General features: G+C 49.3%; 3 protein-coding genes across 3 annotated transcripts; 1 reads left to right on the top strand and 2 right to left on the bottom strand.

The window, feature by feature from the left end:
* Positions 1-11,758: 11,758 nt before the first annotated feature.
* N7446_010583 (uncharacterized protein) lies at positions 11,759-12,305 on the bottom strand (the record flags this gene model as incomplete). Its single annotated transcript, XM_058519326.1, has 2 exons — positions 11,759-12,078; positions 12,134-12,305. 2 exons carry the CDS (start codon positions 12,303-12,305, stop codon positions 11,759-11,761), a joined length of 492 nt encoding a protein of 163 aa, XP_058368164.1.
* A 2,810-nt stretch (positions 12,306-15,115) lies between these two features.
* Positions 15,116-15,522, top strand: N7446_010584 (uncharacterized protein; the record flags this gene model as incomplete). The annotated part of the gene is made up of 2 exons (XM_058519327.1): positions 15,116-15,143; positions 15,206-15,522. The coding sequence occupies 2 exons, from the start codon at positions 15,116-15,118 to the stop codon at positions 15,520-15,522; spliced, it is 345 nt and encodes a 114-aa protein (XP_058368165.1).
* A 1,098-nt stretch (positions 15,523-16,620) lies between these two features.
* N7446_010585 (uncharacterized protein) lies at positions 16,621-19,351 on the bottom strand (the record flags this gene model as incomplete). Its single annotated transcript, XM_058519328.1, has 2 exons — positions 16,621-19,015; positions 19,098-19,351. 2 exons carry the CDS (start codon positions 19,349-19,351, stop codon positions 16,621-16,623), a joined length of 2,649 nt encoding a protein of 882 aa, XP_058368166.1.

Here is a 19,351-nt window from a genome sequence, read left to right on the forward strand (position 1 = left end):
GGCTCTGCGTCAACAAGTGTGCTTCGCAGGATGGGCTCTGCGTTACCAAGTGTGCCTCGCAGGATGGGCTCTGCGTTACCAAGTGTGCTTCGCAGGATGGGCTCTGCGTCAACAAGTGTGCCTCGCAGGATGGGCTCTGCGTCAACAAGTGTGCTTCGCAGGATGGGCTCTGCGTCAACAAGTGTGCCTCGCAGGATGGGCTCTGCGTGATCAAGTGTGCTTCGCAGGATGGGCTCTGCGTCAACAAGTGTGCTTCGCAGGATGGGCTCTGCGTCAACAAGTGTGCCTCGCAGGATGGGCTCTGCGAAACCAAGTACTCCAGACCTTCCGTGACCACGGCTGTCGCTGCCACGAGCCCAGCGATGTAAGATTTGCGCTCCCTCACAGCCAATGAGCCCTGTGACTGTAAAAATGTGCTCCCTCACAGCCAATGAGCCCTGTGTATGTAAAAATGTGCTCCCTCACAGCCAATGAGCCCTGTGTATGTAAAAATGTGCTCCCTCACAGCCAATGAGCCCTGTGACTGTAAAAATGTGCTCCCTCGCTGCCCTGAGCCCCGCGAGTGTAAGAAGGTGCTTCGCAGGACGAGCTCTGCGTCAACAAACGTGCTCTGCAGGGGATTGCTGCGTTAACAAGCCCTCTAGCAATGTGCAGGCACCTCTTCGTGGTGTTAGAGACCAGTATTCGATATTCAACAGTATTCGAAGAAGCAAAGACCTGCCCAACCTCCTCATAGTCTGTTTCTTTTTCCGAAGGATCATCATTGGACAGATAGAATGAGCCCTAGATAGATCGTCCCAAATTCAATGGCCAACATTATATAACAACGAAAGTGTCATTTTTATCAAAGGGGAGGTTCCCAAATGTTCTGCACTGATAGTTGCGGTCCGATAGTCCTTTCGCGTAGTGAAATTGACACCCGTCATTCAGGCGTAGAGCAAACATGCTGGTGAGAATTGGTGAGAGTGTTGATGTGTTGTGTTTTGATGTGTTGTGTTTTGATGTGTTGTGTTTTGATGTGTTGTGTTTTGATGTGTTGTGTTTTGATGTGTTGTGTTTTGATGTGTTGTGTTTTGATGTGTTGTGTTTTGATGTGGTGATGCGCGTTGATGTATTGATGTATTGATGTATTGATGTGTTGATGTGTTGATGTGTTGATATGTTGATGCGTTGTTGTGTTGATGCGTTGATGCGTTGATGCGTTGATGCGTTGATGCGTTGATGTGTTGATGTGTTGATGTTGATGTTGATGTTGATGTTGATGTTTGATGTTGATGTTTGATGTTGATGTTTGATGTTGGTGTTGGTGTGTTGTTGCTCAGTGTTGATGTCGATGTGGTGAAATGTGTGTACCGAAACATCACTGTTGTGAATGGTCGGGCGGTGAAGGGAGGGGTGGTCAACGTCTCATGGAGGCAGCGCGGTTTCTTGCCATGTCACCCACATCATAGAAATTTCAATTCCTTTTTTTTTTTTTGATTCTGCAAAGCAATTTTGATCCCTGTTGGTCACGTCTTGACTACGGCCTCCAACTCAATTGAGATGATCCAATTCAAGAATTGTGCAACTCTGATCACGCAATATACTGTACACTCAAGATCAGAAATACGAAGTGTAGACCCATGCGATGTGTCTAGAAAATCTGATCATGGGTTCAATTCAAGATGCTTATGTGATAGGCTCAGTTTCTTGCGTCGCCAAAGAAATTGCTTGAGATGACTATTGCTAGTCACTCGAACCTATTCTACACTAGAATGCCTACATCATAGAGCGATTGCGAGAGTGAGAGTTTCTTTCTCTCGAGGTTAACATGTCATTGGTAGCTTTGGCTCTGGAATATCTGATCCGCTCCTTCTACATGTAGGAGCCGTCGCAACTCTGTGAATAATATCCCGCCAGTAAATTGAACCAGTCTTTCGTAGAAGTCCACTACAGCGACGAAGAAACGGTCGTTACCTTCTGTTACGCTTATTCCCCACTACATGCGATAAATCATGCTCCGCTGCTGATATAGCATGATTAAATTCCGATCGGGGTCCAACGAGCTATCTGGAATCAGAACCGGTAAAGACACTCTCCACGATCACCGCTCAGGACCTGGTGATATCTGTACAGGGGTGTTCTAACCCACGTGTGACCCTAGCAGACATCCGCTCCAACTGCTCCCCAAGCAAATATAACATGAGCGCTTATTGGGCTAGACAATTCAGTATAGGCTGTGCAGGATATTCAGAGGTCCTAGAACCTGAGGGCTCTTGTGATTCTGTTACAGACATCAAACCCACCTTCACGGTGAATTGCTCGAACAGTGATATGCCAGATATCGTCTTGGGCGCGGAGGAATACATCATAGATGGTCAAAGAACAGTGAGCTCAGAGACGTAGAGGAATCGGTGATTTGCTGGCAAGACCTGCTTGCGCCTCCAATTGCGATATGTTAGACGACGGTCTCAATGGACGAAGGATACTGGATAACTTGACTGACCTCCAGCTGCTCTGACATTCAAGGTGTATGGGTTTTGCACGTAGTGCTCGGGCTTGGATAGAAAAACACAGGCTTAGGAATGAAATCGCCAAGCTCCTGTCTAACGGGGACGAGACAAACAATCCTGATAGCATGCAGCTCCGTGTATGTCCGAGTGGTTCCCGCTCGCTCGAATATGTCGATAAGCTGAGCAACGCGGAGAGGAAGAGGAATCAGGGGGATTCTATCAGGCGTGGTTCTCAGGTCATGAGTTCTCTCTCGTTTGGCCGTCCCCGGTCTTCTCCACTTGATTTGAAGCTGAAATGGTTATTGTTAGTTTATTCGTCTAGAAATGACGTGACTTTTGCCTCACCTTCTCCATGCAAGCAGTCCCGACTAACAACCTCGCCAGTACGAAAATATGGCTCTAGCTAGACAAAGCATTGGCGTCTCCCGGTTTCTTAGGGGTTTCAGGCTCGAAAGACGCTAGATGCCATCTGAGGACAACGATGGTCACCCACTGGACGCCAGGGATCCAAGCCGCAAGTAGGCCATTCTACGAGAGGGTTCAAATGCCGGGAGACAGACACTGCTATGCGCTCCATTGGGTCTGCATCAGGTAGGCATACCAACGCATGATCTGATGGACTAAATCGACTAGGAGAAGGTCGAGGTAGCGACTCGTCGATGCCACCAGTAGTCATGTGGAAGAAACAAAGCATAGATGGAATTGGTGTAGGGGAGGTCGAGCAGATAAGAGATTTGCTCGCTTTGCATTCGGGTGATGGGAATCTGACGGCGTCTTCCTGTGGTGAGACCCGAGTCAGCAAGTGTTGATTCAGTTGGACAAGGTGCTGTACTTTACGCCGTTCATGAAAAATCCGAGTGTATGCTTGAGACAGATAATCAACAAGATTCGTGATCATACCTGCTTACCAACAAGATCACTGCCAAATCAGTTCTGCGATACAGTCACCAATATGCCATGTTGTATCCAGGTTCGTCACACTCTCCGGCTGTCGCTTCGAGAAGTCGCGCTGGATGAACCGACAAGTTCACAACACGGCAAAGGCGCATGAGAACCCGCCCATGACAAGAAATTGTACAGTCGTAAAGGGAGACTTCCCATAGGCGGCGAGAGGCTGAGGCACTAAAGTCGTGTGAAAAGGCGGTGAGAAGGGGGAAGACGCGATGGTGTCTCGCCCGCCCCCTTGGTCTTATCTGAGTCGGCGGGAATAGGTAACTCGCCACGAGACCTTGCGCGGTTGGCGATGGGCTGCTCCTGCAACGGCATGAAGATGTCAGTAGTGTTTGTGTCTGGGGCACAGACTTGGCACAAATCATCGGACCCGGCGCATCAAGAGCCGCGATATCCACTCACCTTACCATAGAGAACAAGGTTCTCGAGCTTATGCGTCCTGTTGTTGGCCCGCGCCTTTGATTTGCAGTATTTCACATAGGACATGCTGCATGGTTTGATGTGGCAGGGCCAGAAATGGTGTAAGCCATGACCTTGCCCGGAGCACTGACGGCGCCGCTGGGTCGGACTCACATTAGGGCGCTGTCAACGGTCTCCTGTCCATCATTAGCTTGTCGATCGGCGAGACATGTAGAACTCACATGTTCTGAAAGAAGACACGGAAAAGGGCTCCGTGGCTTTGCGCGTGCATTAGATGGAATGCAAAGATCCGGTTATTTCGCATCGTCTTTGAAGTCAGTCCAGTCTCGGAAAGGGTCGCGCTGAAATCTACATACCTGAATAGAAATCCCTTTTTCCCATCGATATATTCAGGGGCGGGACAGTGGTCCGCTGCTATGGTGGACAGATGTTCGCATACTTTGACCAGCTAACCCAAATCTCCTTCTTTGATCGGCTGGCATGGGGCTGATGGGAATCTCATTCTCATATGCCCTTTCTAGCTTATCAGTCCACAACGTAATTACAGTATAGATGTCAGTACAGTGGAAAGTCCAGTAGGTCAAACGGAAGAACTTATCAGGTGCCTCGAACCGAAGGCCTGCTCGACTTTGCGCAGCAAGCGATAGAATTATAGAACAAATTGCTGGAGGGAGAAGACGTATTTATAGATTTCTTGGCTCCTGTCGCGTACGTGCTCTGCTAGGTAGCAAACGCTGGACACGATGCCTATCCTAAGTGAGGTCTGTTGCAACCTATGCCTTCGTTCTACCGCAACTATTTGCAGCCGAATTTTTGGTGTCATGTTAGATGCCCACCGGGAAAAAAATGCTAGAGTCTTGTTGAGAATGAGTCAAAGTGAGTCGGTTAAGAAACGTTGGCTCACCGTTGAATCTACGGTCTTAATATTGAGGCAATGGAAGCTGTTCTTTGATTTTACCAACGGCACTCACATTTTCATCTAAGGAACATGGAAATCTTCTGGCCTCGCTTGAGTGTTGGTTGTCTGAGCTGTGTGTGGTTCTGTTCGTCTAGGCTGCGGAAAGCGTCAGGCCACGGTCGTGCGCGGGCGCGGGTACGTACTCGACTTGTCAACCCGTTGAAGCTTGGCCGTCCTTATTGACGAGAGTCAACTTTTGAACTTGTGATCATGGTTGAGATGGATACCTTGTTTTTCCGATTTTCTTTTTCAATCCTCTAGGTTTTACTCTATTTACTTTTGGAATTTCTGAGCTCTCAAACGAATGTGGAAAATGCGTTGTGATTGAATATATATCTCCGGTCCGTTCATCACCGGAAGCCACTAATATGAGGCACATTCACCAACCACCAACACCACGAGACTGATCACCAGCACCATCATTAAACGGACTGCTAACAGAGTGCTGAGATTGAAATGCTGACTACGCTGATTGACTTTCATGGTGAAAATGAGACTGAGTATCTAGCCGCCGATGTCTTCTAGTCTATAAAAGCCTCCAAGAATTAGTGGACATGCTATTGCCCAGATATTCGACTTTCCCTTGCGATCAAGATGGATGCCCTTAACAGCACGCCAGACCAGGAAAAAGAAGGAGAACAACAGCCCAGTGCATTGCCAATCGTTTCTGAAAAAGAGAATTCGCAGGAGGCTTCTGATCATGTCCCTCCACTGGTAAGTATGGCGGCTCAGCTTCCAATGCACTTGCTGACCGTCGCAGCTCTCTCCCTCGCAACAGGAAGCAGAAACAAGACATACCTTGGCGACCGAGCCCTTTCAACCTATTTTGAAGGTGCTAGCAGACCTCGAACGCGACGATCCCAAGTTTGCCTTTCCAGCAGGTCGAATTGTCGGACTCTATCGACGCCTATGGGAGTCGTGCGTGTCCAAACACATCGATGGCCAGAACCTAGAGCAGAGCAATCAGATCTTGAAGGAAGCTAGCACACACCTGACTCAAGAAAGGGACGGACTTCAGCTGCGCCACGACAAGCAGCTGTCTCGGCTGCGCTTTTTCGAGCAGGCACTGGAATCATCTCGGGGTCGACTGACTCGCGTACTCGATGACTGGAACCACCCGTCCAGACTCAATCTACATGTACCAGGGTTCTTGGACAACGCAAGAGAAGGGTGAAGGGTTGCATATGTATTCATGATTGTCGTAGGTCTTACTTTTCCAAATTGGCAATAATATGACAACATTGTAATTGAGAGAGAATTACCGCATGGAAAGTAGCTTACATCTGGAATAGCATAGCCTTCGTGGAATGTTCTGCGAATAATCCCGCATGTTCTAGTATCGCTTTTATTACCCCAATATATTATAAACAAGAAACTACGGATCCAGTGACAATGTGGGCAGTGTAGCTAGCGGAGAAAGTGTCGATTAACTCGGCCGTCCCGCATTGCATCACGACAGCTACCCGAAGTAGATGTCGCCAGCTCTTCCAGACCACCAAACCTTCTCCCCGGAGACCGCTTCAGCAATCTTTGCGGAGTGTTGGCATCTTCCATTCTGCTTCGAATGGCCCTCTGGATGCAATCGTTCCTTGTTAGATGCAGGGATTTTGCCAAACTGAAGTATGTCAGTCTCGGATTGACCACAAGTGCATTAACAATCGAGGAATGCCCGCCCCTGACCGCCAACATCAATGGATCCTCAGAACATTGATTCCTGAGGTTCACATCAATCCGATTATGGCTTAGTAGTGCCTGAACCATCTCCAATTCACCACAAACGGCGGCAATGCAGAGAGCAGTGTCGTGAGTTGCGATCGTGCTTTCATTGATGTTAAGACGTGCGTCTTGCTGCACCAAGAGTCTTACCACATCGAGATGGCCATGTGCAACCGCTCGACAAATGGGCGGATCTATTACATCCATTCCATTGATCTCCACACCCTGCACACTTAACAGACAAGCAACCGTGTTCATGCGTCCGTGATATGCGGCCACGGAGAATGGAGAGTGGCCTCCAACACAGAGATTCAGACTGATCCCTGGCACCGCAAGCAGCCGTCGTAGGAGCACGGTATCCAACCTGGCCGCGGCGTGGTGAGATGTAGACAGCGTCTCGAAACTCCCGCGGCCTCCAACAAAATTGACGTAGATGTCTTTCTCGGCCAACAGCCTTTCGGTTATCTCGTCGCATGACGAGTAAGTCGACAGCCAAAGTGGCGTATTGCCATTTTTGTCTTTGCAGTTCACGTTGGCACGGGGGTGACTTAGGAGCAAATTGACCATTTCTAGGCGATCGCTTTGAATGGCGAGATGGAGCGGCGTATAGCCATTCCGGTTCTGGATGTCCAAATTCAGGCCCTTTTGTCCGAGAAGCCGTTTGACAACATCTACCGACCCATAGGATACTGCATGGTGAAGAGGTAGCTCAGCCTCCTGTGATGATTGGGTACCAAGAAACACCTCGGCCATCGGATCCTTTGAAAAAATCATTTCCATCACGGGTCTATTGAAGCGACATGCCCAGTCCCATGGCGAGTGGCCCGAATCATCCTGTAGATCAGGGTCGCTGCCTCTAGAAAGTAGCAGATGCACGAGCCCTATTCGGCCTGCGAAGACTGCTAGGTGGAGCGCCGTTCGGCCGTGTTTGTGCTTGATGTCCACCTGGACGTTGGGTTGTTCTAGAACGCGCTTGACGGTGGAAAAAGTTCCGTAGTGGATGGCATACCACAGGGCGCTCTCCCGCGCTTGATTTTGAATGTTGATGTGTAGGTCTCCACGACTGAGCAAGAGGTCCCGCACAGCAGCGGAAGAGTATTTGAGCGCCCTCATTAAAGGAGTTTTGCCTCGGTAAAATGCATTGATGTTGGCGTTGTGCTGGAGCAAAGCCTCCGCAAGACCAACGTTGTTGTATTTGACGGCCAGGTGCAACAGATTGCTGTTCTGAAATTTGATATTGTATTTCCAGATACTAGGCTGCAGTTTAAAATCAAAGTCTTTGCATGATTTTGCGAGGGCAAATAATGCACCACCGTCCAAATACGACACAATCCACAGCAAAAGCTCGTTGGGCAGGTCTCTGATGTTTGGCTGTATTGTATTAGCTTATCGGTAAACTCCGTAAGAACGAATTGAACAGACCATGATGGGACAGCGGATTGAGCTAACGAAATGTAGATAGGGGTGAGGTGAGAGTTGTGAAAGTAGGATATGGGAGGCCTTTATATACTCACCTCAGCCAAATTCCATGGTCAGCTAGGAGTGTAGTCTGTCAGTCCGCTGAGAGGTGCGTAGCAATCACAAGGAGTTGACAACAATGCTCAGGCGGAGTTGTAGAATCTCTGGAGTCTAGCTCCTGGGAACGCCAAAACTGTTCCTGGTAGTGTGTCGATGGCCTGGGAAACGAATCTATCTCTACGTACCCACATCTTGCATCTAGCGCCATAAGAATAAACCACAACCTATCACGCACTTCTAAATCTTCTAAATTACATAGGCAACCCATAATTTCACCCAGCATTTGTCGACTTTGCGGCTAACCGCAGTAGATAGTCTGTTCGCCAATGCATGGTCACGGCGGTCTACAACCACAAGTGCAGCTGATTGCAGCAGTGGTCTGGAATGATATCCCTTCACGCAGGCCACTGATCGGCTGTATACGGCGCATACTGTACCCGAATGCATTCCTCGACGTACCGACTGTTTCAAGGAAGTGTTCCATGCCAGCCACGCAGCCATGTAGGTAAGGAGCCCACGCGATGGCATATAAAGCTGGCGAAGGAACGCCGCAGTGATTGCCCAACACCACCACAATCCGAAGCATTTTCTGCCTTTGACGACCACCTCAATAACTACCATGCTGCCTTGGAATCCGTTTCTTGTTTGTGAGATAGAGGTCAGCCCCAATGGCGGTCCTGGCTCCTGTTGCGGGATGACGAAAAAAGGCGAGCCATGCAAGAACTCGATCAAAGTTGAAGACACCAAGATCGGCCATCAAAAGTTGACCACTCTCGCCAGAGACCCGTTTGACTTGTCAACGTTGCAATCCAAGCTCTGTGATGTTGCCAGAGACTTCCTCTGCGCGAGATGGCACCGGCAACGGCAGGCCGACCAACTGGGTCAGCAGTGGTATGAAGCCGCCGTCCGCAACCAGGCGCGAGTACCACATGGCTCCAGAATGGCTTCTCCATCAGTTGTTGTACATTCAGGCCAGCGTCAGACATCGTCAGCCTCCAGGCGACGCCCTGCATCAGACAACACTGGCCCGTCACCTCCTCACAGGCTCAGACAAAACCCGCCGGTGCGGCTTTCAACCAACCCCGAGCCAGTGCAGCCATTCAATCCATTTGTGACTTCTGCAATGCTGCGGACGAACAGTGTTCCATGGCGCGTTTCGCCGACCCGACCAGCCATCCTCTCATCGGCAACTAATATCCGGGTGGGTGTCCAAGACTTGACGCTGCAGAGTCTCAGGCCGAGCCAAACGGTCGACAGCATCCACGTCGACAGCATCTACTGTGTGTTCTGCCAGACCGAGGATGAAGACCATGCGGACGAGAGCGTAATCTTACACTGCGGTCAGTGCACATCGCTCTGTCATCTGTCGTGCGCCGAAGAATGGTTGGAAAAGCGAGATACAGGGTTTGGCACGTCATGCTGTGTGTGGTAAGTGTGGATGACCTTATTTCTGAGACGACCAAGATACTGATGACCGCAGCCGAAACGAAGGTGCCCTAGATGCCTTGATTCGCCCTTTACCAATCACCTCATCGGATGCCGAAACACATTCCGTCCTCGCAGCAAGTGAATCATCTCCCGATGGTGGGCCCCGTCGCTCAGCCAGACTAGCAGGAATTTATCTACCGCGACAACCTTCCACCGCTGCACCGCTTCGCCGATCGGCACGACTCAATTCCACTCAGCGTAGGTGATCACAGGTTACAGCCGTTATAGCCGTGATATACAATTTTGAAGCAAATTAGCAAGAAATGAAATATCGATGGTCGTACAACGCGACCGTTTCATCTCGTGAGTGCTGGACACCAATATACCATAGCCGGTAGCTATTGACTGCTTCGGTGATTCCGAAAATGTCTGAGCTCGAAACTGTAGTGGTAGATAAATGTTCTGTTTTCATGATACCTAACGGCGATGACCAAAGAAACAGAGGATTCATCTCAGTGGAGCCGTGTCGCGTGAAAGGCGGGGATTATTGGCAGAAAAGCCAGAGGCAAGAGATTGACAAACTCTCGTGCCTGTTAACTAACTCTGGGAACCAATATGTTGGCCCTGGGAACCTCAAAAGAATTTCTAGGAGCTGTCTATCCCCTAGGAAATACTCTTGAGATCCTGGTGCTATTTCTATTTCTAGGAAAATGAGATCTAGCCCTGGGATCTTCACTTTACGTTCCTGACTGAACACGAAACTAGCTCTGGGAATACATCGACCAGATCTGGGAGCTGTGGAGCCCCTGGGAGCTTACTTTAGGGCCCTAGAGTCACTCTCTTGCCCTCCGAGATCGTCGAAAGCCCTCACAAAACACCTTCACCGGACCTGCGCAAAATCCTGCGTCATTCGTCACTCCTAGAAGGCCAATATCATCGCTCCAGGAATCAAGCAAATCGTCAACAGGAACGCGGCTTTGATTCCCCGAGGTGGGCATACCAGACCCCAGAAGCTACATCGGGTTTCCTGGGGGCTACGTGGCTCCTAGAGGATGTTTCTTTGCTCCCAGAAACGTCTCAGAGGCTTCCGGGAGCAAGAGAGCTCCCAGGGTCAAGAGATACGTTCCTAGCACCAATGAAACCATCTACAGGGGCGTGACCTGTTTCTTAATGGTGATGAAGAAAATGTGCATGTTTGTATCTGGATACCGCTATGGATATCTAGTTGCTGGTTATACGGACCGAGACAGAAAGTGTGCATAAAACAAGGAAAGTTTTATCTAAGTTCCGGCGTTGAAGGCCATATAAAAATGATTTTAGACCAAAGTACCCCTAGAGAGAATAATTTTCGCTTCATTCGAGAGGCAGAACTCCAATGGGACGACGCCTGTTAGAGCACCACTTTACGTGTGGGTGAGAAGTCGAACACCACTGCAGGGAGTTGCATACAACCAAACACCAACTTGCAATCTCAAGCACGGTTGCTACATCGACATAGCTTTTTACTCCTAAGTCCCAACAGGGCGATCCGTTGTATGAGATTTCTCGGTCCAAATGATAACAAAGAATATCGAAAGACAAAAAAATGCGCTAGGACAAGCAGGCAGACACTCGGAGCAAATTATCCGAATTCGGAACTGGATTCTAGCAGATTCCTAGGGTAATAAAATACCCCTTGAGCCTGCCATTGGTATTTGCATTACCCGTGCTCCCATGATCGGCGAGCTGTTTGTCGTCGAGCTCGAAGACCGTCGGAAAACTCAAGAAGTGTCATATTATATGTATGTTCAATCCCTGGGACGACAATATAACGCACAAACTAACCCGTAACATCAAAGGGCGTATTCAATCACTATGGCCCAGTCTTCCGAAAATGGGAAGTCCCTTATTTGCTTTTCGTCGGATTGGGACAAGGTCTCGAATACTATCATATCGATGGAAGTCTTCAAGAGAAGCGCCCAAATTGGGAAATAAAGCATAGCTACAATACAGGCTATTACTACTCCCCGACTGAAATCATAGAACTTTATGCAGAATCGAATCACAACTTACGAATCAGCATGAGTCCATCAGAACACCCGTTCCACTTGGCTCAATTGCATTTCTGTCCTCTTCTTTTTCTTATGTGGCCTCAATACATATAATGTTCAAAAAGGAAATGAAACCAGACATTGAAAAACATAACTAATAGAAAGCCAAAAATTCCATGCACCTGCAAAGTAGTGAAGGGTATGTTTGGTACATCCCGAGAGTTGCACTTGTTCTTCATATTTCCTCAATCCGCGGAACAATCAGAAGAAGGTCCGGTCTGGGAGGTAGTCAAGGATGACCCCGACACTGATGACGAAGACCTCGGTGTCGTCAAAGCGGAGGAAGCCTTGGTGGAAGATCCCGAGTCAGAAGCAATACATCGGCTGCCATGCTTGAGTCCGTTGTCTAATGTACATGACGACATTTCTCCCTGGTGATTGGAGAAGGTGACCACCCCCGTATCCTTCACCTGAATCCATGCAGCTGACGAATTGTCTTCCGTGCCACAAGCCTCCACCCCGTGCACAGGGTAGCGATGGGTACGGTCTCCGACTTCGTTCACCGCTGCGAGTTTATTAGTAACTCTTTTTGCTGACTCTTATGCCAGAAGTCCACTTACTTGAGCATTTTTCTCCCTCAAGCTGGCCAAAGAATGCTGAAGATCCCGTGCAGCCATGGTTGTCATAGGACCATATCGCGCATTGACCATCAATATCAATGATCTCAAGGGTGCCGCCGAGAGATCCGCTTGCATAGGCACTGGCGAGAATCATAACGATGGAGAAACGCATTTTCCTTGTCTTAGACGAATTACAGGAGCTTAAAATTCGAAAATATCGTGTGTTGCGTCTCGTGTCCTGTATTTCTTAACCGATTGATTTGGCGTTGTGTGTAGTCGAGCAAAACGAGGAAGGATGACAGAGGCTTTTATAGAATTACCGAGATTTCTGAGAGCCTTCAGATTGCCTGTAGGGGGAACATATTGAATTAAAAATGTCAGTCGGCTGACCAAAGTTGAGGTGCATGGGAGATTAACACTTTGGCAAGTATGGTCGGTTATTGAGGCTCACTATGCGGTCAGGAATCGGTTAGATCAGTTTAGGCCAGCTAAGACAACTTGATGCTTGCCCAATAACCCTTGACGTATCTAGGGCTAGAACATGCGGGCGACCTTTTCAGAACTGATGAGCTCCGGAGTTCTGAGGTACTTCCTTTCAACATCTCACCAGATTACACCTCACAACCCGGCCGAAGGAAAATGGCTTGTTACAGCTTTATGGCGTGTCGTCGTGGCTGAAGAAGTGAGGACTGGATATGCACTTGGACACTTGTGGCGTAGCAGGCCATTTTCGAAGTGATGTGCCGCGACTACGATAACGCGGGGCGCGAAATGCACAACCATAGATTTCGACCTTGGTCTTTGTCCATTCTGATAGAGCTATGCTATTCATAACCGAGGACCCATGTATCCAATTACGAGGCGTATCAGGCCGCGTGTGTGGTCGGCGGTCTTGTTCCGGAAGTAGGCCCAGCCTTGGTCCCCACAACACGCTGTGTTGAACGATCCAATTCATGTTTCTGAGGTACTACAACACGGTGCGGGTGAGTTGCCTCTGGCTTTTTGTTAGCCTTTTCGTCTCTTCAACCCAACAGTCCGCTGCATACTGTATGTTGTGGCCGGCAGCCGCAATTTGCCGAGGCCATGAAACACGCACTGATAAAACAGAATGCCCTTGAACCTTACTCCTGTGCTTCCAAGTAGCATCCTGCATCACTAAAATGAAATAGAACCCGCCGAAAAGCACATGGATAGCAGAAAGCATATTCATATTTTATACTTTGGGAGACATGGGACATCCTCTCCCACCATTACTATATAGCCTATGATCCCCCAGCTTGGTCACGGGCTCTCGCGACCCTGACCTTTGGCTTTTTCGAAGTGTCTAAAGACCATGTCCTCTCAATCCACCACAACCATGGATGGTGAATTCAAGCGCCTCAAAAATATCCAGATGAATGCGCTGGACGAGAACATCATGGCTTTCCTCGAAGCAACTCAGAAGTCGGTCCAATCCCGGGGCATATGCAACCCAAGGGGCCCTTTCAAGAGATCTCTGATTCATTACGCCGCTATGGGGGACTGTACTGAGCTTCTTTTACGACTTCTGGATATTGGTGCGCCAATTGACGATCGCGATCAAAACAAACGTACCCCTCTTTCCTGGGCTGCTGAGTATGGCTCTTACAACGCAACGAGAATTCTGGTGGAAAACGGAGCCCAAGTCAATGCTCTCGACGATATGTACGGAACACCATTGTCGTGGCTGGAACACGCCGGGCATCCTGATTGCAAAGGCCTCCCAGTTACCAAAGCATATCTCAAAAAGAATGGGGCAACCATGAAAGGTGCCAAACGGGCCTGGATTTTGCAAAAGCTTGGGCTTCTCTGAGTGTGGTGTCTACGGGGGAATCTTCCAGCACCTTCCCAACTTAGGTTTCGTCCATAGTTTGCCTGTTGTGTTTCTGAAGGCTGTGATTCTTCGTTGCTAAAGGAGTCTATGCATTCTTATCCCTTTTTCTTACACAAAGTTACGTCCCCAAGACAAACATTTGTCAGCGGCAGCCACCTATAACCCATGTTCCTGTACTAGTCAAAACCTCTGTTAATATCGGAATAGAAAGTAAGATTCATCCCAGCTTGTTCGAACGTTGGGATGGTAATAATGCACTATTCGTTTGTTGGACAATCTTGCCCGAGTGCAGACGATAGAGGATCACTGGGCCTCGCGTACGCTAACAACCTCATCTCGTAATGCCAGACTTGGGTTGCTGTAGAATCTTACCACGATGCTAATTTGCCAGCCAAGGTAATAACAACAGGATATTAAAGCAAGAGGCTTGCTGCTGAAAGGACTGCCGCACCATTAAACGGAGGAATGACGTAGGAGTGGCAGAGACGTACATGGATTAGACAAGTCTGGAAACTCTTACCATTCTCTCATCTAGTGTCTTTAGACTTGCACAAGCAAATGTGAACACGTTTTGCTGGTAGTTCCATCAGCTTGATTGTTGGTGGCCTCAACAGGTTATCTTGCTCTCTTAATCCATCTGTACTGTATTAACATTGATGCACAGCTAAAGCCTGAAATGGATAGCCAGAGTTCGTTCATCCAACGGTCATTTTGATGATCAAAAGCTCTATACTTTGAACGGATGACAGTCTTACTACATTCGACCGCAGCAGCAAGACATATAATGGCACTTATATCATTTATTTGGAGATTAATAAGAAACGCTGATTATTCTTAAACTGATTTGTCACTTTCACCATATTTTAGCAGTAAACCACCCCTCTCTCCCATTCCGAGAACAAATGGTTGCTCCTCTTTGAAGAATAATTCGTATATAAGCTTTCCTTAAACCTGCTCGTTGTTCAACGTGTTCGGGGATTGGTGGGCAGAGAGGGGCGCTGGCCAACTTTTGAATCCTATCATGCAGCGAAGCCTTCTCTGGAAACTCAATTTCCCCTTCCCATCAGACAGATTTTGTGTCCACCTCTGGACAAAACAGGCACCATTTCTGCGATTTTTTTAATATCACCATGGCGGCGCTTCGTGCACAAATCTTAGGTAAGACCAACTTTACGCAAGGTTACCCGCTTCTCCTTTGGCCCTGTATACTAACAGAATAGAAAACGTGGAGTTCCTCCTTGGCTCCGATAAGACCTTTCAAGTTATCACGGGAGTTGTTTACATTTTCTCCCGTCGCACTGGAGAAAACACTCCTTATATAAGGTGTATTGTTGTCGAGGTCAATCCGGCCGATGGCACATTCCAAAGGCATCTCATTGGTGGCGCGAGGCAGTTTCTTGACGACGCCATGAGTTCCTTGCTCCTTAAGACAGCAAGCCAGATCGAAAAGAAGCTGGCACAGGCGTTGCAAGAGGATACAGCAATGGAGAATAGCGACCTTGTCGTGAAAGGGTTACTGGGTTGGCGTGCCGTTTGAACTTCAAAGGGATGTATGCTACTTGCTGAGAGGCCTCCACTGTTACAGTATGGTGGGCCACAAGCATCAAGAATACTCCTCTCCATCTTTGATCACTACTTTCCCTCATTCAAGCCCCACTCATGAACCATGTGTCGTGTCCACGCCTCACGACGCTACCACCGCCTACTGCTCAAAGAATAGATAGCCGAATAGCCGACCAACAGCGCTAGACATGGTTTTTCTCGTCCACTGTGTCACCATATTGTTCCCACTAACCGATTCAATCATTTCAGATCTAGTGTGACAAGAGCATATCCTTCAGAAAAGTGTGCATTCCGCAGCGAATACTGAGACTGGAGAGAAGACAGAAGTGCTGAAGCCGAGGTGCCCGCCTTCATACCCCTCGGTCCTTCCCCATCAGATCGCTCAAAACTAACCGCTCTATATACACACACTGTTTCCTAGCGTCACATCTAGCGTGGCGTGCGAGGGATTTGAGAGTCTGAGACGCGATGCGTGGTCAGCGGCTTATGTGCATTTTTTGATCCTCACCGATTGCTGCCGATATCGTGTCTGATACGTTTCGCCGCCTGATTCATGAAAGAACCCATGGAGCTTTCCCTTAGTTACTTTCATCAACATGAACTTCAAAAGTGCAAACATTCGCTGCCTCGAATAGGTCTCGTCTTCATCGTTTTCATAAACGGTCCAAAAAAACAGGTTTCTTTCTGCCAGCTCCGTTCGGTATCTCTTTAGCGCCCATTCGCTGAATTCAGCCTACCATGAAATGGAGCTAGCCGACGAAAAACGCTGAGGAAAACTTACGAGCCTTCTGCGCCGACCGCATCTTTTGGCCATACTCAAGACTCCGGAGCATAGCCGCAGCATCTGCTCAATTGGCTAACCAGCTCCGTCCACTGGTAAAAGGATCGGCGAGTCGGAACCCCAGATGTGAAGCTAGGTTTTCATAGACGCTGGTTCGAGACACAAAGGGAACTCCAAGAACACCGGCTCCAGGTAAAACTGGCCCCCGAAATCGAGCAATGGCCAAGTGAATATCGTATTGCGCAAAAGGGCAACAAAGAGATCGGAGGGTTTTAGTTTTCATACGTGTAATTAGGCCTCGCGGTATCCCCAGATACGTTTCTGCTCAGTGACCCACCACTTTCCGACTTGCTCGGCATCCGAAAGCCAGGCAGCGGACTCCTCGCCGTGTTTCGGGGTGACCTCTTCAATGAGAGTTTTGAGGGTCCAGGCCTTGATGGGATGATTCTCGTTGGGATCTTCGCCCAGGTGGGTAAAGGAGTATTCAAAGCCTTCTTTGAGAGGGAGGACAAGACGGTAGGGAACACTGGCAGTCGTGACGGAGAGCATCGAGCCACCGGCATTGATAAGGCCCATGTTCCAGACGGATCGCTTGGCAGGGCCATCAGGATGAGACCGGGCCTCGAACTGGGACGGCTCGGGCTCGGCTTTCGGTGAGGGTGAGGGTGGGGGTGGGGGTCGACGATGGTCAGCATGACCCTTGTGGGATGGCTCCTCGATAAAGGCGAGGAAAGGACGGAGCATAGACTGGCCCTGGTACTCGGGGAGGAGCGCAGAGGCGATTTCGGAGTCACGCTCATCCAGGGAGTTGGACTGGACGAGGAGGTCCAGGATGGTGGGAACAATGGTGAGCGCGGTTGCGTTGGCGGTAATGTCCACTCGTGGCATCTGCGGGTGGTGGAAGACAAGAGGCACGCGGAAGTTGCTGATATGACCATTTTCATAGGTTCCGGTCATGTCGTTGTTGTCCTCACCGAAAGCTTGGCCGTGGTCTCCGACGACGACTACCAGAGTCTCGTTGGCGATGCCAGTCTGGTCGAGCATGTTCATAATGTCGCCCAGCCAGATATCAACGAATCGTGCGGCATTCAGGTAGTTGTTCATCAGATCGTGGTTGATGCTTCCTTGGTCACCCATGTACGATTGTTTCGTGAAATCTTCCAGCGTGCTCCAAGGGTGATGTGTTGTACTGGTGACGTGAGAAAGGAACATGCGGGTCTTGTTGTTTGCAGCCTCCTCGAAGAGATCCCACACATAGGGTCGAAGTTCAGTCTCGGCATATCCGAAGTAGTTGATTTCCTTGCCAGAGGCGTGGTACTTTGCGTGAGACGATTCCAAGGTGCTCTTGACGACCTTGTGCTTGAAGCCCATGTTCTCGTTGAGGAGATTCTGGCGGTCGTAACTGTCGGTAATAGACTGCATGAAGACAGGCTTCCACGGGTTCTTCAAAGCCTCTGATTTGGAGGTATCCCTGGTATCCGATTTCGGTTTGCCTTCGTTGAACAATTCGAAAATTTGCGGTAAGCATGGCTGATAGATTTCTAGCGCTGCCTCCTCCAAAAGATCCACTGGCAACGGGTTGACACCGCAATGGCTTCCTAGAATACTCTTGAAAGTCAACGAGCTGCCTGTCATAGCCCCGCGAACGTTGAGACCGCCCATTCCTTCTTCCGTTGGTGTCTTCCATGGTGAATGTGTCAGATTGGCGCGGTTTCCCTTGCTGTCGGTTGCGTATTCGCCGGTCAACTGTTGGGCAACGGGAGTCATCGTCACTAGACGGTCAATCGCCTCCTCCATATCCTTCTTTTTATGAGAGACGAGAAGGTTATCAAAGAACGGAGTGCCCTGCTGTGTAGGGAACATCTCCTTTCGGCCACTCTCAAGAGTTAATAGTACCACATGGTTAACCTGAACTGAGTGTTCCTTGAAAGCCTTCTTCAAGGGTTCATAGATTTCGCCGCCCAAGTTCCTAACCTTGATGGGGTCATTCTTGGGGTTATAGAATCCGCCTTCAACACCACCACAAACATAAGAGTAAGAGTTATTCTTCACTGCGCGGTCTCGGGGACTCATATCCCATCGACTAAATCCCTGGGGTGGGTTTTCCGGAAGCCAAGAAGCCCGTGACCATTGTTCCACAGACGGATCGGGCTGGTATAGAGGGTGAGAATTGCCGCTAGCATCCACAGTCATCAGAGGAAAAGGCACCCCGGGCTCACGACAACCTTCTACCGTTGCGGACTTTTTCGTGGACGCCTCGAGCAGTGTCAGTGGGAGAGCCCCGGAGAGATGGTCGTACGGGATCTCTGGGCGAGTGATTTCCAAGAAAGTGAGCGAGACACAGATGGCGATGGCGGGAATGATGCGACGGAATGATCGGAGGTCAAACGAGGCCATGCACGACTTGCTAGGGGCAATCAATGTATACCGTGCTTTGTATCCTCCCATACACAGGTCTCGGATTGCCTGCAATCCAAGGCCGGTGAGGTTGTACACGGGCGAATGAACCAACCATCCCACTAGTCCGAGGACCGTTGCTGCAGCAGACACAGTCGAGATACCACTAAGTAGGATCTTCATGGCGGCTGGGTCGCTGAGGAAGCTCCCACTAGCTGCCCAAGCCACCTCGGCACCGGTTTGTAGGAAGAATCCGAACTGAATCGACGAGGCACCCCATGTTATTAGGCTAGTGTGTTGTTAGTCCATGTTCAAGTGCCGAGAGCCAACATTCTTGGTGGCTTCGTCTTTCGCATCCGGGGTAAACATACGATAGACCCCCACCTACGGCGGTGGATAACCATTGCCAGCAGCCTTCCGGCGCGTGGAAGCGCAACAATAACCGCACACATGTTATAACCAGCACATCTTGTAAAATGAGGGTTGGCGAGTAGAGAACGAAATAGAGGAACGGTAACGAGCGAATGTGTAACGCAATGTGCAAAGCCTTCGAGGCGAATCCACTTACAACAAGCGCAGAGAACAGAAATGGTGGCAATGGCGGTAAATAGGCAAAGACGGACAT

Source organism: Penicillium canescens (assembly GCF_028828765.1).
Source record: "Penicillium canescens strain IBT 15451 chromosome Unknown utg000007l_segment0_segment0, whole genome shotgun sequence".
Classification (NCBI taxonomy): Eukaryota; Fungi; Ascomycota; class Eurotiomycetes; order Eurotiales; family Aspergillaceae; genus Penicillium; species Penicillium canescens.